This window comes from Euleptes europaea, chromosome 2, assembly GCF_029931775.1.
Source record: "Euleptes europaea isolate rEulEur1 chromosome 2, rEulEur1.hap1, whole genome shotgun sequence".
Taxonomy (NCBI): domain Eukaryota; kingdom Metazoa; phylum Chordata; class Lepidosauria; order Squamata; family Sphaerodactylidae; genus Euleptes; species Euleptes europaea.
The window spans coordinates 35,348,135-35,374,718 of NC_079313.1; the positions used below are offsets into that span (position 1 = coordinate 35,348,135).

Here is a 26,584-nt window from a genome sequence, read left to right on the forward strand (position 1 = left end):
AATGGGATGGCAAAAATGGGACAGGGGTTATGTAATATTAGTGTAACCTGATCGGAGTACTTTTCTATGAGAATTTACCCAGCCATGCCTGCACGCAGCATAAGAAATGTCAGAACTGAAGGAAACAAACATTGGAAGTGTAATGAGGTGCAAAATGGGACAAAATTGACATTTTAATTAAAAAGACAGGACGGCTAGGAAATATGATAAAAATGGGACTGTCCTGTTCAGAACGGTACGTATGGTCAGCCTACCCTTACCTCAGTGAGATGACCTCCTTCCCCAAGGGCTCCATCATCTGTGACTGGCAGGATGTCATCACCTTGGGATTGGGGTGTGACTATTTCAGCCCTGGAGTCCTTACTCACCTCTCTCTCTGCCTGTCTCAGCTTATCCAGTTGAGCTACCTTGGCCTCAAGGAAGTGAACTCGCTCCCTGCACCAAGCACACCCCACGACTTCTGACCAGCAGGCAGTCATACATGTGACACTCCATGCAGCACACTGGATAGCCCCCCGACCCCTGCTGGTTTTCTATCTTAATAACTGGTATTTTATTAATTAATTATTATATTATTCTTTGGTGTGTTAACCCTGGGAACAAAACAACCTGCCCTTTATACCCTGCACTCTTCTTGTACCAAATAAGAACTCAGTGCTACTGAATAAACATGAGTAAGATTCCAATTAGACCTGCTCAGGATTGCTCTCTAGCAGTAAAATCCTAACCAGAGGCATTCCCTTCCAGGGGCCTCACTAGCCATGACATCTCCCTCAGGGCCACCATGAGGAATTCCAGTCACACAGCAACTGCAAGCTCCCTTTGGGAACTCAATCCTGATGTTCCACAGGGGCTCAATTTGAATCGGGACCTTGTTACAGGGGAAGGAGGGCCTTAACCCCCTCCCCCCCACACACACCCTGTTTGCCTGGCAAAATGATGGATCCCCAGGGTGGCCCATCAGCTGGGTCATCCTGCTCCCCCTTTTGCTGTTTGCAGGGGCAAAATATCAAGCTGTTATGCCTGCCACTGGCCTTTCCCCAAGTAGGGGTTGAACCAGGATCCCTAACCACGTTATCCTGGTGCCTTTTCACTAGGGCTGTCAATTCGGTTCGGCCCGAACTGAAAATCAGCCGAATTTCCCTTGATTCGGCGGTTTTTAGTTCAGGAGGAACCGAACTCAAAACTGGCGGGCAACCGGGGGGGCCGAATTCAGCGAGCTCGGGAGTTCACGAATAAATTCGGCCAATTCGGGGCCGTCAGTAAGCAGCATAACCTTCAGTAAGCAGCATTCTCCTCCCCCGGCCAATCGGTGGCCAAGCTGGGTCTTCTTCTGGCCAATCAGTCAGGATTGAGTACTGGAGGAATCAGCTGATGTGCGGCCGGCCGGGGAAAGAGAGAGAGAGAGGGAAATCCTCATGTGTGTGTGAGGGGGTGCTTGTGCACATTCGCTCCTTTCCGTGGCTGCAGGGGGCGCATTTTTTGGGGTACCGACCCCAAACTTTCAGGGGATATTCAGACAGGTTTTCTTAAGAGACCACCCAAGTTTTGTAAACATTGGGTCAGGGGGTCCCGAGATATGGGCTCCCCCCCTTTTTCTTTCCATGGCTGCAGAGGGCGCATTTTTGGGTGTGCCGACCCCAAACTTTCAGCGGAGCATTAGACAAGGCTTCTTAAGATACCCCCCAAGTTTTGTAAACATTGGGTCAGGGCCCCCCGAGATATGGGCTCCACCCATTTTTCCTCTCCCCCCTTTTCCATTTTCGTGGCTGCAGGGGGCGCTTTTTTGGGGGTGCAGCCCCCAAACCTTTATCATAGCTTCAGAGAATCCCTCTTAAGAGACCACCCAAGTTTCGTAAAGATGGGTTCAGTGGGGGCTGAAATATCGGCTCCCCCCCTTTTCTCTTTCCGTGGCTGCAGGGGGTGCATTTTTGGGTGTGCCGACCCCAGACTTTCAGCGGAGCTTCAGTCAAGGCTTTTTAAGAGACCACCCAAGTTTTGTAAACATTGGGTCAGGGCCCCCCGAGATATGGGCTTTCCCCTTTTCCCTATTGGGATGAATGGATCACCCTCGAGAGATGCATACATATGGATCTTATATTGGATACAAATGGAATCATATTGGATTACCCAGCCTCCCAGCCCCTCCTGTTGCTTTTCAGTTGTGTTGCTTTGCAAAGTTCTTAGCACCTGCCCCGCCCTTGCTCTCATCAGCTGTTTGTCAGGGCCGGGAGCTTTGTGCATGGGCGGCAAGCTCTGCTGAGAGATACACATTAAGGGTGGGGGGGACCCCTTTCAGGGCCCATATCTCAGCCCCCCCTGACCCAATCTTTACAAAACTTGGGGAGTCTTTCAATATACGTCCTTTGAAGCTCTGCTGAAAGTTTGGGACCTCTAAGCCCAAAAATGCCCCCCCAGAGCCGCGGAAAGGCGCGGTTGTGTTTTTAATGGCTTTATTCGGCCGAATTTTTTTTTCCAAACTTTGAATTCCCGCCGAATTGAACGGATCCGAAGTGGGGGAGTTCGGACTTCGGCACGTACCGAACCCACAAGGGCCAAATTCGGCCGAATCCGAACTGTACCGAATTATTTTTTTTTGACAGCCCTACTTTTCACTGAGCCCTGTCTGTCTGTGCAATGGTCTGTGCCTCCCATGTGGCTGGCGGTGATGTCAGGGCTGCAGTGGAATGCCTACTACCTTTGGCATGTTTTCTTAGAACTTACCTTCTTGGCTCAGTGGTTAGGATGCTAGTCTTAGGTGTGGAGGCTGTGAGTTCAAACCTGGCCTCTCTTTTTTATCTTTTTTTAAAAAAACGTTTTCATTGGAGGAAGTGTGTGGTCAATTTTGGAAATTTCCACCAAGAGGGCCACCACTCAGCTTCCCCCTTCCCTCCTTTCTTCTGCCAAAAAAAAATCTTTTGAAATCAAATGGGGGTTGTTCAAGCCCCAAACCTCAAAATATTGGGACATAGCCCTAAAGTGAAGGGCATTTCTCCACAACCTGTTTAAAACTCCACCCCTTTCTGAGGAATGGAGATCTTAAAGTGGTATCTTCCTCACCTGGAGCCTTGCACACCATTCCATGGTGCATTGGTGCCTTTGGTAAAAGGGCAGGGGTGATCATGAGGCATTGAGTGGAGTGAGCGGTAGGACCTTGGAAGGTTCAGGTGCATTGGGTTTCAGATTGGTGGATTCTGATTATCTGAATGTGGAATCAGGTTGTGTGGTTCTAGTTTTGTGTCCCTTTTTGGCTTCTCTGCAGGCTGAGCTGCCTGACCACAGAATTACCCTAGGACATGATGGAATCTCCTCTTCAGAGTCAGTGTTCCAGTTATTGTTTGAAGCCAGGGTCATACCTTTGGATGTTTTCCTCTTGAGTTTTGCTGTGGATTGGTACAGCTTCCTTTCTTCTGGTCTGTCACTAAACTGACCATAACATTTCCCTAAACTGTTGATTGAATGTTTAATCTCACAACAAATCTGGCTGTACTTCTTAAAATTACAACTCAGACACATTTAGCAATGTTCTGGCTTGGTGATTGAGATGAGAATGAAGCAGTGTGCATTTAGTGTTTATGGGCATGTGTCTAAATGTGTGTGTGCTGAAGTCAAAAGATATTTCCCCTATTTCAGATTATATCTGAGTGGGGTAGCAAGGTAGCAGTGATTCATTTGTCTGGTTCAGTTTGTAAAGGTCTATTGTACATATGTACAAAATGTTATTATCTGGAGTTTTGTAATATAATATTGGGGGGGTATTCAAGTGAAGCAAAGACAGCTTTGAAAATATTGTTTCAGGATGCACTTTGAGGGTGCCATCTCTCTTTGTAATGGCACAATTCTCCATAAAACCAAAGGAAACAAGCAAGACTCCAGTCCACTTAGCAGAGAAGTCTGCACCAGGTTTGAAAAATTTCCCACTGCTGCTGGAGTAGAATCTTACAAAGCACAAATGCCTTTTGAATCAAGCGCTGTCAGGTTGCTGTGCATGCTGGCAAGGGGCACAGGCAGACAGGGCATGCCGTAGACCCCGTGCCTTGACTGTTGTCCTGGGCTCAGGACAGGAGTAGGAAGCAATAAAGACCAACCTTAGCCCCCTGGACACCAGGTAACTTTACAGGAGGATGCCCCATCAGGATGAATATGGCTTCTTCAAGAATTGACTCTCTCCTCATCTTCTACCTCAGTTTCGTGCTGCTCATCCATTTAAAAAGTAAGAAAGTCTCTCTTTTTCTTTTCTTGTCCCCCTTTGTCATTGCATAGGTCCTGTGTCTCGCTGAAAGGACAAACACGTATATCTCATAAGAGGATTCATAATGTACTGGGGCTACTAAGACAATCTTTTGAAAACAATGTCGGAAGGGTTTTGCTCAGAAGAAGCACAAGTTTTAGAAAACTATGGAGCAGATGGCTCTGAGGTCACTGGAGTTCATATTGCTCTGAGTTAGAAAGCATTTGAAAAACATGTTTATTCCAAAGATGGTGCTTCTGGTATATAACAGACTTTGTACTTACATAAATGTGACTATTCAGTATTCTAAGTCTCATATTTAAAATGGCAAATAGGCAAAGAATATATTTCTGTTTTATTGTTTGTTTACCTCTATAACTTAAGGTGCAGCAGTATGGTTTAATTTTGTTCCTGTTTCAGTTTTTTTTTAATCCTATTTTTGTCTAAATTCCTGTTTAATTTTGCAATGGCAGACTGACACTTCTTACTCTCTGAAATGTTCCATTAGGACACCGGCCACTATAAGATTACATATAAAAAGCTTAAAGCCTCAACAAATACCACAGTGTACTTAGACGTATTCTTTTGTAAATGTTAGACTGACCTTCAGTTAGGAGAGAATGAATATGTAAATGCTTTTCAACCAACTTCCTACTTACCAGGAAGTATGAAAAGAAAAGCGTTCAAAATGGTTTTTTCTTCCTTCCGCAGTTTAGGTGACAGAATGTACAATACATAAAATTTACAGGGGGCTCAGCTGGTGAGGTTTATGAAGCGAGGGGGCTATCAAACAGGTCCGGAGGCAAAGACAAAATGTGTGTGTGCGCGTGCACGCCGGGGGGGGGGGGGCGGTCTGAAGAGGCTACGTGATTTGTCTAACAAATCTGAATTTTAATCAAACAAGCTTACAGCAGCTGCCATTAAACAAGACGATTTGGCATTAGTGTACGATGCCTTCCAATCTGGGTCACCTTCTGTTGCGACACCCCTCAGACTGTTGTCCCTCGGCACAGTTTCACAGTCTGGTTTAAAGGAGACGTCGAGACAGTGAAATATAATCAATAGGTGAGAAACTTTGGACAAGGGGTAGATTACGGTAACTTTTTGAACAGTGACGCTAACTGCCAATTGGCCATGGGGCCAATGCATATGTATGTGTTTACCTGATCAGTGCCTTTTACATACTTAGGCCTTCAGGCAGAATTTTTATGGTAAGGGGGTATAAGGGGAAAGTTGGGACTATCATGTCAACATTTTGGAATAAACTTAATTACAAGTCCAAAATGCTCAAAAGTTACTTACAGTGGAATCTTAGGTAGTTATACCCTTCTAAGTCCATTGAAGTAAATAGGTTTAGTATGGTGTAACTCTAATTAGGATTGATTCGTTTAAATTGAATTTGATTTTGAGACCATGGACTACAATGGATTTAGAAGGGTAGGACTGCTTAGAATTGCACTATTAATGCCAGGTCCCTGAATGCTCAGGAAGGCACAACATACTACAGTGACTAAAGGTAAAGGTCCCCTGTGCAAGCACCTATTCCTGACCCATGGGGTGACGTCACATCCCGACGTTTACTAGGCAGACTTTTGTTTTACGGGGTGGTTTGCCAGTGCCTTCCCCAGTCATCTTCCTTTACCCCCAGCAAGCTGGGTACTCATTTTACCGACCTCGGAAGGATGGAAGGCTGAGTCAACCTTGAGCCAGCTACCTGAAACCAACTTCTGTCGGGATCAAACTCAGGTCGTGAGCAGAGCTTGGATTGCAGTACTGCAGCTTACCACTCTGCACCACGGGGCAGAATTGCACTATTAATGCCAGGTCCCTGAATGCTCAGGTAGGCACAACATACTACAGTGACTACTGACTGATATTCTAGTCACAACAGCAAAGTTATATCCATCCAACACAGCATAATCTAACTTGTTTTAACCCTTGGCAACATAAAACTATAATAATGTTCCATCCAGCGATGTGGTAGGTAACCAAGAGGCCTCCAAACTGTTAGGAAAGATAATAATATAGAAGTGGAAATTTATGATCCTGAATTCCTTCATAAATGGAGCATCTGAGAAGAGTTCAGGTTGTTGCGTAATTGGAGGGGTAAAGAGAAGGATGGCAGGGCCAGGAATCAGTGAGATTCTTGATAATATCAAGGGCCCCAAGACTACATTGTCAGTGGCAAGATTTGTTTCAGTCCTTATATCCCTCCAACACTAGATATATGCTGCTCAAGATCAATTGATCAAGGAGCTTCTAAGGGATAAAAGGAAAGGAAAAAGGAAAGGATAATATCATCCTGATTTAGGCTGTGAAAACCTTTACGCTTTCTTTGCAAATTTTATTGTGGTTGCTAGTGATTTCTTAATTTTATAACATTTGTTATAAAATTTATAGCATTTGAAGAGAAGTCTAGCCACCTCAAACAGGCAGCATATAAATTCTGCCGATAAAGAATTACACAAACAAACAAATCAATGAATAGTGCTACGAAGTCACAAAGAATACACACTTTAAATAACTAAAATGTTAAAACCTGCTTTTAGGGTTTGTAAAAGTAATCCGTTGTACAATGTGCTATCCTGGGGTGGAAACCACAGCATTTTTGTAAATCCTAGTGTCCTATGATGTCACTTCTGGGTTTTTTTTTTTACCAGAAGTGATGTCAGAACTCCAGTAAGCTCCACCCTGATTGCTCCCAGGGGTTGTCAGTAGCGGCCTGCCTCCCCTAAATTACCTTTCCATTGGAAAGTGATTTACTTTTAGTCATACTATGGGTTCTTATTTTTATTTTTTTAATTGTTTTCTAATTAGATCACATTAACATCAATCCTCCAATCAACAAAATCATACAACATAAACCATTTTTCTCTAATCATTATAGTTCTTACTTATTGACTTCCCCTCTCCCTCCTCTATCTCTTTAGTATCGCTATTCTCCCTTTTGCATTCAAATTATAATTCATTATATGTCATTTATACTAGGGCTGTCAATTCGGTTCGGTCCGAACTGAAAATCAACCGAATTTCCCCTGATTCGGTGATTTTCAGTTCGGACGGATCCGAACTCAAATCTGGCGGGCAACCGGGGGGGGCCGAATTCAGCGAGTTCGGGAGTTCGCGAATAAATTCGGCCAATTCGGCCCCCCCTTCAGGGGAGCCCGCTGAAAGGCGCGGGCTGCCCTTTAAACTGATCTGCGCCTCCCAGCTGGGAGGCTCAGATCAGTTTAAAGGGCAGCCCGCCTCCCTTCAGCGGGCTCCCCTGAAGGGAGGCGGGCTGTCATTTAAACTCATCTGTGCCTCCCGGCCAGGAGGCACAGATGAGTTTAAATGACAGCCCCCCCCTTCACGGGAGCCCGCTGAAGGGAGGCGGGCTGTCATTCAAACTCATCTGTGCCTCCCGGCCGGGAGGCACAGATGAGTTTAAATGACAGCCCCCCCCTTCACGGGAGCCCGCTGAAGGGAGGCGGGCTGTCATTCAAACTCATCTGTGCCTCCCGGCCGGGAGGCACAGATGAGTTTAAATGACAGGCCCCCCCTTCACGGGAGCCCGCTGAAGGGAGGCGGGCTGTCATTCAAACTCATCTGTGCCTCCCGGCTGGGAGGCACAGATGAGTTTAAATGACAGCCCCCCCCTTCACGGGAGCCCGCTGAAGGGAGGCGGGCTGTCATTTAAACTCATCTGCGCCTCCCTGCCGGGAGGCGCAGATGAGTTTAAAGGGCAGCCCACCCCCCTTCACGGGAGCCCGCTGAAGGGGGGCGGGCTGCCCTTTAAACTGATCTGCGCCTCCCAGCTGGGAGGCTCAGATCAGTTTAAAGGGCCCCCGCGCGCCTTCAGGGAATCCCTGAAGGCGCGCTTCGGCCGAATTTTCCCCCGAACTCCGGATCCCCCCGTATTACCGGGGATCCGAAGCGGGGGAGTTCAGACTTCGGCACGTACCGACCCCACAAGGGTCAAATTCGGCCGAATCCGAACTGTACCGATTTTTTTTTTTGACTAATTTATAACATATATTTAATTACATATCTCATGGTCTTAAAAACTAAGTTTATCATTATTTCTACTTTAATCACTTGAATTAGCTCAAAACATAACCTTTGATACTTCCCAAATTAAATTCATTTATACAATATGTTGTCCAAGCCTCCCATTCTCCCACAAATTCCATATTTTCCTTCTGGTTTACTAATGCTGTAAGTTTAGCCATTTCTGCTAGTTCCAACATTTTATTTATCCAGTCAGTCTCATCCGGCACCTCTGACAATTTCCATTTTGCTGCATATACCAATCTTGTGGCTATGGTGGCATATATTAAAAAGGATCTCTGAGTCAATATTGATTCCGGTATAATACTTAACATCATCATTTCCGGAGTTTTAGGGATATTTTTTTTGTAAGATCAGTCTTAGTTCATTGTAGATCATATCCCAAAAGTTCTTAGCTTTTTCACATAGCCACCAAACATGATGAAAGGAACCAACCTCGTCTTGACATTTCCAGCAGTTTGGTGACATTGTTTTATACATTTTAGCCAACTTTTTTGGTGTTAAATACCACCGGGAGGGCTGAAACCTTTTTTCAAACTGCACACTAAGGTACTCTGAAACTGAGAACACAGTGTGAGAGTCAGTATCGTGTAGTGGTTAAAGTGTTGGACTAGGATCTGGGATACCCAGGTTCAAATCCTTAGTCTGCAATGGAAGGACACTGGGCCAGCCACACACTCTCAGGCTAAGTCACTTCTCAGGGTTGTTGTGAGGATAACATGGGGGAGTGATACATGCCACTTTGGGTTCCCATTGGGGAGAAAGGTGAAGTATAAATGAAGCAAATAAATAACAACAGTAAATAACCTACAACTGATACCTGACTGTAACAAAGAATGGGCATTAACATTCTTCTTTATGAAGAATCCTGTGAAACCCATAAGCTTTGCATTCTCTTTATTTTATACCCAACCCCTTAGTTAACCTGTCTTGAAGGCCTTACAGTGATATCCCAAATACAATGAGATATTGGGGGAAAGAACAAAGAGAAAGAGACACATAAATCTAATCCTTGTCATTCACTTCTCTATCCTTACCTAGGGGAGCTCTCTTTCTTAAACATAACCCGCCTTCTTAAGAACAGATTATTATACATTCTTACAGTCTTCTCTTACCAGCCCATCACTCTATCGCTGTGCTTGCCCCTGTGATACTATGCCTGGAGAAATTAACCCCCCCAGCAACATCCCAGGGTTGCCAGATCCAGGTTGGGAAATTCCTGGAGATTTGGGGGAGGAGCCTGGAGAGGGCAGGGTTTGGGGAGGGACCTCTGCAGGCTTTAATGCCATAGAGTCCACCCTTCAAAGCAGCCGTTTTCTCCAGGGGAACTGATCTCTGTTGTATGGAGATCAATTGTAATTCTAGGAGATTGCCAGGCCCCACCTGGAGTTTGGCAACTCTAGCCAAGGCACCTGCCATAGATGAAAGTTGGGACAAGGGAGAGGAGAGGAGAAACTTATATCCAAGTGGAAAGGGCAATGTGGCTGAGATTTCAGCTCTTTCACAAGGAACGCTAAACCTTTGATGCCGTTTTGGCTTTATTTGCTTTTCAAAAACTTATGCAAATTATTAATGTGGTTCATTTAATTTAACATTCTGTGTCCATCAGCAAAATACCAGATGTTTAGTCCAGGCAACAAGGGATGACTATCATCTGAGAGCCATTGTGGAGTAGTGGTTAAGAGCAGTGGTTTGGAGCACTGGACTCTGATCTGGAGAACCGAGTTTGATTCCTCACTCCTCCACATGAGCAGCGGAGGCTAATCTGGTGAACTGTATTTGTTTCCCCACTCCTATACATGACGCCAGCTGGGTGACCTTGGGCTAGTCACACTCTCTCAGCTCCACCTACCTCACTGGGTGTCTGTTGTGGGGAAGGGAAGGTGATTGCAAGCTGGTTTGATTCTTCCTTAAGTGGTAGAGAAAGTCAGCATATAAAAACCAACTCTTCTTCTTTTACAAGCATCCCATCTGGCTGCTAAACTTGGTCTGACCCAATAAGACAATTCTTGTAGTTTCATGTTGAATGTTCTTTATGGAGAAAACTGCTGTTTTCAGTGTATATGATAATCCTGAGATTGTAGCTCTTTGAAATGAATGAAGTGATTTAATCCTGCCCTTCGGAGTTCAGAGCAGCACACATTTCATCTTTCCATTTTATCTTCCAAAAACTCTGTGAATAATGATAACTACTACTACTACTACTACTACTACTATATTTTATACCAATTTTCATCATTGCTCAAAGTGGTTTACAATAAAACAAGGAAATTATATCTCCATTCCCTTTTCTCCATTCCCAATAGTAGCACTTGTTGCTAGGGTTCCCAAGTTTAGATTGGAAAATTTCTGGAGATATCCAGGAGGTATCCAGGCCCCTCCTGGAGGTTGGCAACCCAACCTATTGCTAAGTGCATGTTTTAGTCCCTTTTCTCAGGGCACAGAGGTCTTTACTGTCCTGAAGTCCAGCATCAAGGAGCCAAGTGCTGCTCTGCCTCTGATGGAATGGCTGGCCCAAAGTGACTCACTTTTACCATACTTACACTAAGGTATTTATTTCCTTTCCCTGTCTTTCTTCTTCCTCCTCTTAAAAATAAAGACAGTGATGATCATGTTGCTTCTGATGTTACCTGTTGTAGATCAGGGCATGACTCACCAGTTGAAGACAAGTGTATAGGATTGCCATGTGCCAGCTGCCACCGTAGCTTGAAGTATAGACATTTTGGGGTAGTGGTGGCAATGTTCCTGTCCATCCTGAGAAAAGCTTCCCCTGTTGATTTCTGCAGAGCAAGCAGCTTTAAGGAAAATCTCCAAGGCAAACATTCTGGTTGTACCTGGGGAGGAGGGAATCACAGAGAAGTAGCTCACCAATTTTGTCCTTTTAGGTCTGTTACCTGGACATTAATAAAAATTCTCAAAATACAGCCACTTACCATTTTCTTTTTGTAAAAAGAGCCCCTCAAAAATCAACAGATTTGACCATCAGGATACTTCCCCCCCCCCAATCAATGGCATGTATTGAGATGAAAATGTTTAGTTTTTGCACAGGAAAACTGAGCCAGGGGAGCACTGAAGTGAGCTGGTATAGTTTTCTGTAGGATGTTGCAAACTGTGGGCTTCACCATAGATATGTGCTTGCTTGGAGTAGGAAAATAACCCCCAAATACCAACAACTTTTGTGATTAATAATCTATTTGAAACAGGCTCTGGGTTGATGAACATACTTATTTCTGCAGCTACAAAAAAGGTTTTGAGGGATGATATTTTGCTACCCCAAAATACATTAGAATTTGGCTTGGGCTAGTGAATAACCCCCAATACAATATTGTTATGATTCTCACCATTTTTCCAAAGTTAAAGGCACGTTAAGACTCTTTCAAGTAGGCCAATTGTTATGCCTGGGTATAGACATAAAAACTGTAAAATATTCTGATATCTTTTGTGCTGTCTATGTAGTATGCCTGGTTCCATCTCCTGTTCAGGGCAACGTAAACAACATAGGATAAATGTCTTATAATCAAACCTGTCTTAAGTCCAGTTGTCTCTTTGAGCATTGGATGTCACACGGGGTATTTCCCCCTTCTTCATAAATGGATTTTTCTTTCCCTGAAGGGCCATTCCTGTTACTCTACAATTCCCTCATTAAGGTCTAATTATTGGAGTAAGATAAAAGTTCTGCTTACAAAGGGATTCATAGACGGGGAGGGGGTTGGTTGGCTGATGAACGGCCCTTGCTCATGAGGAAGAGGGAAAGAACCAGGAACCCCCCAGCAATGGCAGGGAAGCTGCCAGCATTGTTTGGCTGATGAGCCCCCAAGAGATCTTGTGCTTCAGCTGATCCTCATTAGCTAGCTAGAGAATGATGTACCAGCTACAAGAATATTCAGTGGATCGGGGGTGCTCCTGTTGAGAAACTGGCTGGCTTTTTTGTTTACCCTCAGCACAAGACATTGCAGGCTGTGTGTCCTTAGATAACCTCAAATTCAGAAGCAACCCCCCCCATTATTTCTTTTCTCTCATTTACCAAACAAAAAAGCATAGATGATAAGGTACTTTGGCTGTTCATTTCCTCTTTCATTAATAGCTTCTGTCTTTGCAAAATACAAGTAACATTTTATCCCAATATTTGACATTGGTATAGGTATAGTGGTTTGGCACTGTGCTAATGCACAACCAGTTCCTCTGGAAATGGAACCAGTCCAAATAAATGAGTACTTTTGTGCAATTAGGCCTAAAGAATTTGCTCATGGCAACATATCAGGTTACAGGCTACAACACTCACAACTCTCATCCCTTTATTTGTACTTCTAGAACATCTACAGCCAATGTAGTGTAGTAGTTAGAATGTTAGACTAGGATCTTCTAGGAGATCCAGGTTTGAATCCCCACCCCCCTAGCTGAGTGACCTTGGACCAGTCACACCTTTTCAGGCTAACCTACCTCACAGGGTTGTTGTGATAATAAAACAGAGGAGAGGAGAATGATGTAAGTCCCTTTGGTTTCCCAGACTGTTTTCACACAAGTGGTTTCCCGTGAGTCAGGTCCTTTAAAACTTTGGGCTTTGGTTGCCTATCCAGACCTGCCTTGGCTGCTTTCACTGTAGGTTCGGGAATTCTGCCTGGACGCTTTTTCAGGATGTGCTTTTCCTTCAAAACATTTTTTTTAGTCAATTTCCACTGGCTGGATTGCCAGAGGGGAAGTCTTGAATCCATGGCTGTTTTGTTCTGCCCATTTCCGAGCATTACCACCATGTCATGCGGACCCCGCCTTTCTGTCCCTATCCTCCACACTCAACCTCCCCCCTTCCCCCAAAGTGCCTGTTGATGGGGAAATGTTTGGTTTTCCCAATTTAATTTTTTAGTACACAATAATTGCATTATTTCGCTACTTCTGTTGAGATCAATTATTTCATAGTAGTGAAGGCTTTATCTTTCAATTTGAACCCGAAAAAGTATATTGATGGTGGTGTTTGGTTTGCTTTAAAATGTTGGATAAATCCTTTGAAATTGCTGCTTAGTTTGCCTTTGTGTGTGGGGCTGGGGAGGGACTGTTGACTGTCCCTGTTTATGGTGAATGTTTATTGTGGTCTGCCTGTAATGTTTAAAAATGTTTCATAAAGCAATAACCCCCTCCGTTTTCATTGCACACTTATATTTCCCCTTTTTCTTTTTGCCAAAAGGCTGCAGTAACGCTACTGCATCTGCACAAAAAAGGGGCGGGAGGGGGTGGCATTATACCACCAATGATGCTAAGTGCCGCCCGTGGAAAATGCCAATATTTGGAAGAGGTTGCGGATGACATGCAGTGGCTCCAATTTGAACCCACTGCTGTGCGTTCCATCTGAAAAAGGCTGCTGTGTGGAATGACCTTGGCCAAGTCGGAGCTGCAGTTTCTGATCTCACTCCAGAGAAAAGTGGAAGAAAGCCCTGTGTGTGGAAAAGGTCTCTTTCCTAATGAGAAGGACAGCCTATAAATGAAGTATAATGAGAACCTTGAGTAGAAAAAAATATGATATTAGAAATGAATTTTTAAAAAACTATTTGAAAATAGACTTGAACAGCAAATGGAATTGTATGTTTACAGACATCACCAACTAGACTTGTCAGCATCTTTACCCATCAGCCAATGCAACAATTTCCAACTACATTAGGTATCAACATACAGCTAATTCTACTCAGTCACCAACTCCAAGTATCATAAACAAGCCCTGCCTCAAAGCATTCACATGAAACCCCAATATTCGAAATATTCACAAACCTGGATAGGGTTGCCAGATCAAGATTGGGAAAGTCCTGGAGATTTTGGGATTGGAACCCAGAGAAGGTGGAGTTTGGGGAGGGGAGGAACCTCAGTGGGGTATAATGCCATTAAGTCTACCCTCCAAAGCAGCAATTTGCTCCAAGGAAACTTATCTCTGTAGCCTGGAGATCAGTTGTAATTCCAGGGAATCTCCAGGCCCCACCTGGAGGCTGGCAACCCTATACCTTGAGCAATCCAACATACATTCACTTTTGTAGGTCAGGCAGAGAATGAGAGACTTGCCCAAGGCCAGTCAATGTACTTAAAGGGGATTTGAAGCCACATCTCCATACTCCATTGTATCCAATATTGTCTTTACATTCTCAATTTCCAGCATGAAGCTATGCAGATCTGGACTTGACAACTTGACTCAAAACTTTCATAGAATCAAAGCTGCCTAATATATTTGAATCTGCAATATAATGCAATCACATTTTCTGCTCTGTATTATCTGTCTTATTACTTTGAACTGTATTTAAGATTTGCAGTTAAATGAAAACCAGTTATACTCCTGGGTGATGCCAATATATTAAAATCATAGTCAATACGTTTTGTTTGACAATCCCATCCAGCCTCATACTGTTGTAGTATAAAGGTGCCTTTGTTCCCATATAATTGCTTCTTTCCCAAAGACATTTAAAATGTGTCTGCTTGTCCACAACCTTGATATGCCAAAGTTTCTTCAGTGGTTGATGTAATTTACGTCTACTATTTTGCTGACAGAAATTGAGTAAGAAACAACAGCACGAGGCTCATATGCAATGTTAAAGTCTTTACTCTTGAGTAGACCACAATTTTACATGTAATTAATTCATTATACTCCTTTGCATGAAATAATATACAATTGATGACTATGTACAAACAAGATTCAGTACACACGTATAATCAAATCTCTCCAAACACAATATGAAATAACTGCAAAACTTAACGCAGGAAAAATTCTCGTATGGCTTAATTAAGAAGCACGGAGCCCCGTGCCCCCGCCAAGATGGTATGTCGAAAAGAGAAGACTTGGATAGAATCGGAGGAGTCCAAATCCAGATGCCACCTCTACATTAGTGTGCGTTTCGCCAAAGAGACTGCTTCATCAGTAAGCTGGTCTCCATATAATTTCCCGGCAAATTGCCAACATGTAACGCAGTTTTCATGGCGAATTGCCAGTATTCAACCACTTCAAAGGGTGAGAAGCGCCTCTACAAAAAATAACATTTTTTACTATAACATAAGTCCCTCTTAAATTATTATTATTAAAGGAGCATCAGAAAAGCAAATCATCATGCTTACCATAAGATTCAGGCCACCAAAACCTCATTGGGTTCCCTTTCTTTGTCCTAAGGTTCAGTGGTCTCATTGCTATGGATCCAATTTAATGCTGTTGGTGGCAAACCACCGTCAGCTGCAGTCACACACCTAGTGCATGAGTCAAGTTATTTCATTTAAAGGAGCAGCCATTCAGCATGCCAATAGTACCTTCATTCCATTTTGATTAATTTGGAAAGTTATTGTTTACAAAATTATTATCTACAATCTTCTCAACAGGGATGAGGATACTCTTAAGGAGTTTTAAGGAAATTCTTAAGGAGTTTTAAAAAAAGAAAACCAGAAGGAAGTTAAAGGAAAATAAGAGAAAACAAGACAAGTCAAAATCAGTGTTCAGACCGGCAGGCACTAAAATTTTAAAAAGGAAGATATATTTCATTTTCTGTCTAAGAAGGAACTTCCGTATGTCCTGCCGACAGAACGGACGTGGTTTGTATTGCTAAATTATGAAAAATGCATGTCATTTTCAGTATGCCCTAGCCCCTTCTCAAGATAGTGTGCTCTGAGGGGCACGTCCATGACTTTAGCGCGAATACGCGCCCTATGTTTTCCAATGCAGAATTACGCCATTTTATGCCCCTGTTCACGGAGGTACATAGGTTCCACAGTTAGACCTGTGAAATTATGAATTGGTGAACATAGGGTGCGTATTCGCACTAAAGTCATGGATGCGCCCCTCACAGTACACTATCTTGAGAAGGGGCATACTGAAGAGTAAAGATAAAACTTTAACATTGCATATGAGCCTCGTGCTGTTGTTTCTTATTGACAGAAATTGAGTGGCAGTCATTAAATTCCCTGCCCAAACCATTTTAATACAATTACATTCAGATAACCCAAGAGAGTAACTTTAGGATTTAGTGGTGTTCCTTGCTTTATAATGTCCTTAACACTTTTACCACTAACAGTGCATTCCTGAGCTCTAAGGGCAGGAAGGCACTGCGCTGGCGTCTGGACCCGCAGCACCGGCATTTGGGCTATTGGTCACTGCCGTGGCAACGCCACCCCGGGATGTCAACGGGCCTTCCACCAGCGTCCCACTGGCATAGAAGGCCGCACTGGCATCCTGGGAGGCATCCCGGAAGGTGTTCCTGGGGCGGGCTGGGGGGAGGAGCTGCCGTTAGGCAGCTTCCTGTCCCCTTTTGCCTTGTGAACAACTGCGCAGAGAAGAGCAAGGCTATGCCTACTTTTTAGCAGGCACAGCCTCACTTATCTCTATGGGGTGAAAAGGCCCCATTTCCCCCCCCCAAAAAAAAAGTTGCTTAAAGGCTTTTTTTTGTTTTTCGGCATGTGGGGAACGGCTTTAGGAGGTGGCGCGGCTGCGTCTCTTCCCCACCATTCCCCCACGCCGAATCTCAGGAATGTGCTGTAAGACTTCCAGTAAACTGGTGCCTACTTGAAATTCTACCACACAAACAAAAACTCCAGAATCAATCTGTAGATTCCACACATTTTCCTATTTTAACCAGAGTGTAATACCATTGGTATAGTACCCTAAGACAGTTTCCCAGTGTCCAGTCAGTACCCTGAAACAGTATTACATATATAAAGCCCATGCTTGTCTGGAACCCTCCACAGATTGTTCCCCCTATGGTTTGTTTAAATCCTTGTGTTTCAAGCTATGTAAGAACTGCATATGTTTTAGATAGGAGAACCTTTTGATTTATTGGGGGTGGGGGTAGATTAATAGCCATGCAAATTCACCTCTCGAACATTTAAACAAAATTGAGGTTGAAATGAATCCACCAATTGTTACCCTAGGATAACAGCAGTCAGACTGTTATTCCCACATAGACACCAGTCCTCCATTACTCTTCCCACCCGCATCCCCCATCGTGAGAGGTTTGGCTGGACTCCTCGAAAAGAGCTGGGACCTTTTGATTGTATGCAGACATCACTGTTAATGGCCTCGAACATTTTACAGTGCCTTGGGTATGTAAGCGTGCTTGAAATTCTCTGATAGAATAAGGACAGCATGTTTGCTAGCATTTCATGTGTCTGTTTCAATTCTGTGGAACAATCAGGCAGCCTGGGTTCTTCAAGGGTGGGAGAACAGCAGGGAGCCTAAAACAGTCCCATGTTTGAATTTTAAAAGAAATGTTCCCAAATGCGTTGTTTCATCAACTGCTTGGGGGGAAATTCTACTCCTTTTATCATTTCTACTTTGCTCCCTTACTTGAAGTAGGAGAGTGCATCACCACAGAGACAGGCTGTTTCCTCATGCTAGAGTGTCAATTGAATTTTGTCTTAGGGAAGCTTGGTGGATCTGTCATCTGTACAGACTCAGGATTCCAATCAATTCTCTAAAATGGAACATTAAGGCTGCTGGCTTTGTTTTCTGGCCCTACTTTTGCAGCCTAACACTATGTGAACATTAAAGGCATGTGAATTTATTCTAGAATGCTTCAAAGATCCAGACTTAGACTGGTGAAACCTGTCAGATTGGAGAGGCATGCAGGCATCAGCTCTTCCCTATTGGTCATTCATGCAGGGGAGTTTTACCTGGGGCTCGATTCTTGCTTGTCTGTAAAAAAAGCTATGCATTGGTACAATCACCATGCTCAAGTCTGGAAGCGTGAGTCCCTGCCCCTTGAAAATGCTGCTTAGTAAATGGCTGTAGTGCTTACTGTGAGAAAAATGTCCAGTTCCCCCCTTCCTACCCACCGTGGAAACCCAAGTGCTGTGTTAAAATGCATTTCACAAAAAGGAGCTCTTTTAAAGGAACAGAATGGGGAGGAATCCAAGTGTCGTTTTTAAACGCATTTTTTGTGACAAATCTACTCAGAAAGAACTCCAGCTGGGAGATGAAAAGCCAGCAAGCATTTGAGTCTCTATCCCTTGAAACGCTGTTTTGTAATTGGCTGTAGTGCTTACTGTGGGAAAACGTCATACACACACACCCAGCTCCCCTGTCCCACACTTTGGCTTATGCATGGAGATGAGGATGATTTGACCCAGGCAGATCTAAGGAGAGATAGAAGAATCAAGATTTAACAGCAACGGGATTTGCAAGGGCTGGTTGCGAGGTCATCTCTGAGGGACGGAAAGCTCATGCATAATTCCAAGGAACAACCGAGTCAGTCCGGGGACGAAAGTGAGTCCAAGTACCCGTGCATAAAGGACCAATTGTTTTATCCCAGCATCTAGAAATCAGAGATAAATGCCTCTGAACATGGAGGATTCTATAAGCAATTATGGATAATAGCCATCGATACACCTACCCTTCACAAACCTTTTGCACCTTGTATGTAGACTGATCACTACTGCAGCATACTCCACTCCATCATACCTCTACTTTGTTCCGTACAACTTAGACTCTTTGACCTGAATTTTTCTGTTTCCTCACATGTGAGTGTGATCAGCGGCCTGTGCTTATCACACCCTCTGATAACCTGGGCATGAATTTAACTAGCAGAGCTGAGGAGAATGCTAGCTGGCTATACTACAGAACATTGAGCACTTCCAGAATGTGGAAGGTTGTGTGTGCATGTTCTATAACCTTTCCTATCTGTAGGTTTAACAGCCATTGGTTATTCATCTGTGTGTGTTCTATAACCACTGTGTTTACCAGCAGTTTATATGTAAAACAAAAAATCAGCAAAATGATAGCCCTGAGAAAGAAAAAGCAACGGGGAGCTTTTCTCTCCCTTCATCTCCTTGTTGGGAAAAGCTTTGCCTTTACCCACTTACTTTTGTACATCTGAGATGCAGAATCAGGCCCAGCAGAAAAAACGGGTATTCTAAATATAAGTTTTCTTTCAATGATTGAATGTACTTACTATATTGGACTAACCCTGGGTAAGTATGTCCGCAAATTTTTCGAAGGGAAAATTATACCTACCCTCTAGCCCTTTAATCCTCTACCACCCACAGTGTGTGTATGTGTAAAGAGCCGTCAAGTTGCAGCCAACTTATGGCGACCCCACAGGGGTTTCAAGGCAAGATACTAACAGAGGTGGTTTGCAATTGCCTTCGTCTTCATAGCACCTGTGATTTTCTTTGTTGGTCTCCCGTCCAAGTACGAAACAGGGCCAACTCTGCTTAGCTTCTGAGATCTGATGAGATCAAGTTAGCCTGGGCCATCCAGGTCAGGATTACCCACAAAGTACACAATATTATTATTATTATTGATGTCCACCCAAGCCACAAGTAAAACATTGGGATGTTAAAGCAGTGCTCCAGAAAAAGGCATCTTTATTTATATAGGCATGTTTATGATATATACATGCAATATAAGGATCTCAAGCATCTATGCAATTAAACCTTTCTTCCTGAGGGCCACCAGCTAGTTCTTTAATGTTAGGCCTGATTCCTGTTTGCGGTGTGCTACTTTCTTAAGGTGGAGAAATTTAGAATGTGGACTTTTGTCCTTGGGGCAAGATGGGCACGACAAAGTTGAAGCCTGACAATGGAGGCAATGCTGGTAGGGAAGACTATGTCCTGGACGGCATTATGCTTCCTACATTTGAAGGGTTACAGCTGGCCTTCACTGATTCAGTTGAGTTTGGGGGTTATATTGGACCCAGTATTTCTGCTGGCAAAGCAGCTGTGAAGAATGCTTTCCCCACATTTTCACTTGGCTCCCTCCTTTGACCTGGCCACATGGATCCATGCAATAGTAACTTTGATATTAGACTATGTAATGCACTCTACATGGGTCTGCCACTGAAGACAATTTGGAAACACCAGCTGGTTAAGAACACTGCAGCTTGACTGTTATTGGGAGCTAGCTGAAATATGCATATTAAATCTGTTCTGCAGTTGCTATAATGGTTTACAATTAATTCCTGGTTCAATTCAAGGTACTGGTTATTAACCATAAAGCCCTTCTTAGGACTGCCAACTTCTCGGTGTGGCCTGGAGATCTCCCAGAATTACAACTGACATCCAAACTACAGAGACTAGTTCCCCTTGAGAAAATGGCAGCTTTGGAGGGTGGGTTGTATGGCATTATACCCTGCTGAGTCCTTCCTCAAATCCCCCCTCCCTATGCTCCACCCCAAAATCTCCAGGAATTTCCAACACAGAGCTGGAAAGCCTAATCCTCATATCTGCAGGACCGTCCTCTCCTGTTGTGTTCCACCACTACAGCTTTGTTCATCTGAGCAAAGTCTTCTCAAGGTGTTATCTTGCAAAGGTATAAGAACAACATCTGCCCATACCAAGCATTCTTTGTTGTAGCTCCCCACCTAGTGGAATGGCCTGCCTGACAAAATCTGGAAGGCTCCACGCTTCTGTCATGTTGCAAAATGTGAAAAATAGAATTGTTGAAGAGGTCATTTTTCCAAAGAGAATTGGAATATAAAATGGAATTATGCAGGAGGGCATTTTTTATAATGAGAATAGGGTCATAGTCTTAATTGTGAAATGTTTAGGCAGTTTGCTTTGCTTTTCTCCTTCCCACATTGCATTGTTTAAAGGATATATTATACCCTTTTTATTCCATTCTTCTATAATGAGGTACGCCAATTTATTTGTTTATTGTATACATTATACAGGTCTTTATTAACTTTTATAATTCTGTAACTTGCCTTGAGTCTCAACAGAAAAGGAAAGGAAATAAATTAATCAACAGATAAAACTGTTGAAAAGCCACTGCAATTGAGAAGGTGCCCCTAAAATCCTCCCCAAAGGTGCCCCTAAAATCTTCTCCCCAAATTTCTGAATGCCCCGAAAGATTTGTAGATCACCCTCCCCATGAATCATCACTGCTCTATTTTAAATTCCTCTCAGTCATCAACATCCTATCTAATAGCTAGGCATAGTGATTTCAAGAGGCCTAGTATACTGCATCGTTATATGCATTTTAGGGCTGAAATATGGGATGGGGGGGTTGGCTCAATGGTAGAGCATCTGCTTGCATGTGAAAGATCCCATGTTCAATCCCTGGTGTCTCCACTTAAAATAAATAAGAAGGACCAGGTAAAAGGTGATGTTAAAGATCTCTGCCTAAGATTCTTAATTGCTGTTGCCAGTCAGAGTTGGCAACATTGAGCTTAACGGACCAATGGTCGGACTCAACTTTGAGAACTGCTGCCAGCCAGTGTATGCTAAGCTTGATCAGCCAGTGGGTCTGACTTAGTAGAAAGCCATTTCGTATGTTCATAACTGGCAGTAGAAAAATTTAATCACTGGGGATGCCAATCAGGATAAAACCAAGGTTGTTTTCTGAGGCTCTTTCTGTTCTGATGAATTTACTGTAACAGTGAATGGGAGGGAAACATTCAGGATATTCACTTCTTCTAGCATTAGGTGGAAACTTTTATTTAGCAAACTGTAAGGTCTTTCTCACTTCAATATCTCAAAAAGGTACAAATATTGAAATTTTGGGAATATGCACATGAAAAAACTATCATATTGTCAAAAGGAAGACAGTGGCCTTTATGCATGAGCTGCTTCCACTCAATCTGCTGCTCTCTAACTGCACAGTATTTGCAGGAATTCTCAAAACACTATGTACAGGGGCTTTTCCTCTCAAAGTAATTCCAGGAGTACCTTGTGATTGATTGTGCATCCCCAGAGAAAACACAAAGCTTCTGAACCAGTGGGAGAGTGGTCACTGATGTCGTCATTGTTACGCAGCTTGCCACCCCCTTCTTTTGATTTTTTTTTGTTTACACATGTGTACTAGCGATAAATCGCGAGGTCGCTACAAAAACACACACACTTACGTAGTAGCACACTTGAGTGCATCTCCCGAAAATGCTGCTTTATAGTTGGCTGGAGTGTATTTTAAAAAAAAAAAAAAAAAACATCACCAGCCCCCTGCTAGCCCCACAGCGGGATTCTGTCATTTGAGCTGAACCGGGTAGCCATTTTACAGCCAAAGCAGAGAAGGATGTGTATAAGGGGAGGGCAGCAAATCAGCCCAGCTGTGTTCTATCTGGCTGAGGACTGAAACTGGCCACTCACTGTGAAACTGACCAAATAAGCACCCTCAGAGTACTCCAGCATTCTCTCACTAGTGCACTGGCAAATTGCTTCCAGGGGAGATGTTGGATGAGGGTGGGGAAGGACAAGTGGGAGGAAGGGAGGAGAGGGCAAGTGGGAGGGAGAAGTGAGAATGTGGGTGTGGGGAGACAAACTCGAAATTAAAACTATGCACTGGAGTAGCAACCGAACTGGTCTCAATGCAGGCATTAACAGCATCCTGAAAACATGGGGGAAATGCGGGCGGGGGGAGCAAAGTGACTTCTGAAGGTCCCAAAAAACGTGCATAATGAAAATGAAGCCCCAAAGAAGTTGGGGAGTGAACGCAATGGAAACAACCCATGCATAAAAGGCCGGTGAAGCCAGTAAAAATTATTTCATCAGCCAACTACCTTAAATATAATAGTCAATTGTCCACCACACCTTCCTGTGTGTTCCGCTACACACGTAGGGATTTTCTGCCACCAAAATTCTACCCATTAGCTGCCCCCTTCTAATGAGCTCCCAGGGGACCTCATGCAAGGCTGGATTGGGTCCTCCACATTTATTTATGTATTATATAATGTCAGGTGTATATAATATTTTCTGGATGAAGTTTAGCGGTCATGAATTGCCATGGGCCTGCTAGCTAGACTACATAACTGTGCTTTGCAGTAGATACACTTTGCCGTTATGTTATTCACTTGTTTATATCAACAAATAGGTGCACAAGATGCTGTTTGGTTTAGACATCCAGGAGGCTGATTTGCCTGCTGCGTCTGCAGCCTTGGATGTCTTTTCTTTGGTTGTGAATTAGCTTGCAGTGAAAAATGTTATTCTGTGTCTTCACGGGTGACTGCTTTCTCTCTACAATCTACTGTTCGCAATTGTATTTTCCGAGGTTACTGCAGGCATAACATTATGCACTTACAATAGGTTTGGGCTTCTGGAAAATAAACCTTGACACATGTACAGACACAAAATCATTTGAGGACAGGAGAACTGACATAAAACAGGCAATAGGGAAATAATGTACTTCTTTTTGGTCAAAACAAGCCCATTACTATGACAGTGGTATATAGCTTGAATTTCAGCCTGTTTAGCAGAAGAGCTTGGTGGGGTTTTTTTGCTGTTCAGGGACTTTCAAAATATAGATGTAAAATATTTGGCTCAGTTCATTTGACCAGTTAATGTATGTAAGACTGAGTTATAAAAAAGTTATCATGTTTAGGAAACTGTTACGCTGAGTCAGAACCACTTGTCCATCTGGTCCAATATTGGCTGGTAATAAATTTCTAAGGTCCCAGACTGGGGTGTCTATAATCCCTGTCATCTTTGAAAAAGAGATACCAAAAATTTAGCCTGGGGCCTTGTGCATACAAAGTACTGAACAGTGGCTCAAGAGCCTTACATTTAATAAAGCTGAAACTAATCGGGATGTGTGTGTGAGAGAGAGAATTTCCAGCAAATCTCCTAGCTTGAATGTGACTGCAAAATGTCAAATGCATAGTCTCCTGAGAGACAGTGTAGGGTAGTGGTTAGGGTATCAGACTAGGATCTGGTAGACCCAGGGTTGAACTATCACTTTGCTGCGTGACTTTGGGCCAGTCACACACTCTTAGCCTAATCTACCGCACAGGGTTGTTGTGAGGATAAAATGGAGGAGAATGATGTAAGCCATTTTGGATCCCTATTGGGGGAAATAGGGGGGTATAAAAGAAGTAAGTAAGTAAGTAAGTAAGTAAATAAAATAGCCTCCTAATTCAGTCCCCCACCCAATACTTCCAATTTATGGATGATGTTGAACCTGGAAAACTGATATTGAACATTATTGCCTCAGTATTCATTTACAAGACTCACTGTACTGTCCTAAGCAGAGTTACACCCTTCTAACCACACTGATTTCAATGGTCTTCGAAGGGTGTGACTCCGCTTAAGACGGTACTATTAATATTTATGTGTGTATTTTCTAACTCAAGGTTTAGAAAGCGGGGGAAATAAAAAGCTTAGAAGAGAGGCATAGCATGGACTCCTTCCACATGACTCTGGACCTCTACCTACCAAATGGCAATGGAAAGGGAAAGATAGAAGGTAATGTCCTCTAAAGGTGTGAATCATCAATACATAACCATTGGTATAAATGAAGTTTCAGAAAGTAATGTAAGCTCCTTGCCCTGAGGCATTTATAATGTAAATTTAGTCTAGGATGGAGGTTTAGACAAAGATAAGGGATGAATGTTAACCAGTGTGTAGTTCACCAGAAGCGCAAGTTTCATTCCCAGCTGAAACTTAATCCATTGAAGACAGAGGTCCTGTGGCTGGGTCGTCTGGGACAGGGGTTGGGACACCAGCTGCCAACTCTTGACGGGGTGCAAATAATATCTGCAGCCACCGTCAAGAGTATATGTCAAGCCTTTGCTGTTAGCAGGAGTAAAGGGTCTTGACAAGAGTAGACCAGTTTCTGGCTACACGTCAAGTCCTTGGTTCTCATGCCTGTAAACTCTGTGTACAGTTTCACTCATCCTGTTTTGCCACAACTGCACTCTGATGTTTAGTCTTCCTTCCTGGGAATGGCTTATCTCGAGGATGCTTTGCCATGTTTACCTTCACAGCCTGTAGTGCTTTTAAACATGTAACCTACCTATGTTTCGCCATTACCAGCCTCACCTGCATGTAGGCAGTCAGTCCTTTAATCTGTCTTTTTTCTCCTAATAAAGTAGTACTGCTTCAGAGCTACCTGCCTGGATGTGTTTGCTTATGGGATGCTAGGGACAGACGCCTGATCCTGACAGTTCAGGTGTGATCCTGGGCCTTCTTGTCTATGGAGGCCCAGGTCACACAGGTAACCAAGGCATCTTTTTCCCATCTGCACCAGGCTAAGCTACTGGTGCCCTATCTGTCCCAAGATGACCTTGCCACAGTGATCCATGCAACTGTCACTTCCAGGCTGGGCTATAACTCACTCTACGCAGGGCTCCTCTTAGGCCTGATCCGGAAGCTTCCACTGGTCCAGAATGCAGCGGCGAGGGTCCTTACAGGGACCCCTTGGAGAGCCCATATTCAACCCGTGCTCTACCAGCTGCCCTGAATCCAGACTGAATACCGGATCAGGTTTAAGCTTTTGGTTTTGACCTTCAAGGCCCTAAACGGTCTGCGGCCATTGTATCTGCAGGACTGCCTCTACAGATACACCTCTCAGGGGGCATTACGCTCATCAAATAACAACTTGCTGGTGGTCTCTGGCCCAAGAAGTATTGGGCTATCTTCAACCAGGGCCAGAGCTTTTTTGGCTCTGGCCCCGATCTGGTGGAATTCTCTGTACAATGAGACCAGGGCCCTGCGGGATTTCGATGTTCCACCAGGCCTATGGTTGAGGACAGCAGTGGTTTCTATCTAAACTGGCCTTCCTGTTCTGGCTGTTCTGGTTTTTGGTACAACTAGCCTGGTTCCATCTTGCCCACCCACCTCCCTCTTTCCTGACTGAAGATTTATCTTTGACTCTACTGGCACTTGTATCATCATTTCGATATTGTGTAAGTGGTTGGTTTTATTGGTTTTAATGGGAAATTCTACATATTATATGTATTATTGTGTTTTAAAGTGATTACATATGTTGATTATATTTATGTGAGCTTCTCTGAGCCTGACTTGTCAGGGAGGAGCGGGATATATTCTTAATAAATAATAAAAATAACAACAACACATCCCACCTAGGGTCACATTATGTTAAGGCCAATGCTCAGAGCTATAATATGTTACAGCAATCAAGGACACATAAGGTTGCCAACCTCCTGGTTGCACCTGGAAATCTCCCTGCTTCACATATACATTGAAGGGATCTGTGCTGGCAGCAACAGACCAAGAAAGGGATGTGGTGATGGTTGCCAACTTGGAAGGCTTTAAGAGGGGCATGGACATGTTCATGAGGATTGGTCTATCCATGGCTACTAGTAAAAATGGATTCTAGTCATGATACATACTTATTCTCTCCAGTAACAGAGGACCATGGCTATTATATCACTTAGAGGAGGGCAGGGAGCTGTTCCTGTTGACAGCATAGGACTCCCAATAATAGGTTTAAATTATGGGTGGAAAAATATTGGCTGTATATTAGGGGGAAAGTTTTTTACAGTAAGAGTTTTTCAACCTTGTAAGCAGCTACCTAGGGAGGTGGTGAGTTCCCCCTCACTGGCAGTCTTAAAGCAGCAGCTGGGCAAACACTTGTCAGGGATGCTCTAGGCCAGTGATGGCGAACCTTTTAGAGACCGAGTGCCC

The 26,584-nt window shown here is 43.7% G+C and overlaps 1 protein-coding gene across 1 annotated transcript in view; it reads left to right on the forward strand.

The window, feature by feature from the left end:
• Positions 1–3,988: 3,988 nt before the first annotated feature.
• Positions 3,989–26,584, forward strand: part of CRB1 (crumbs cell polarity complex component 1) — a 168,632-nt gene continuing 146,036 nt past the window's right edge. Inside the window, 2 exon segments of the mRNA XM_056867569.1 lie at positions 3,989–4,088; positions 4,091–4,213. Coding sequence (XP_056723547.1) covers positions 3,989–4,088; positions 4,091–4,213 — 223 coding nt within the window.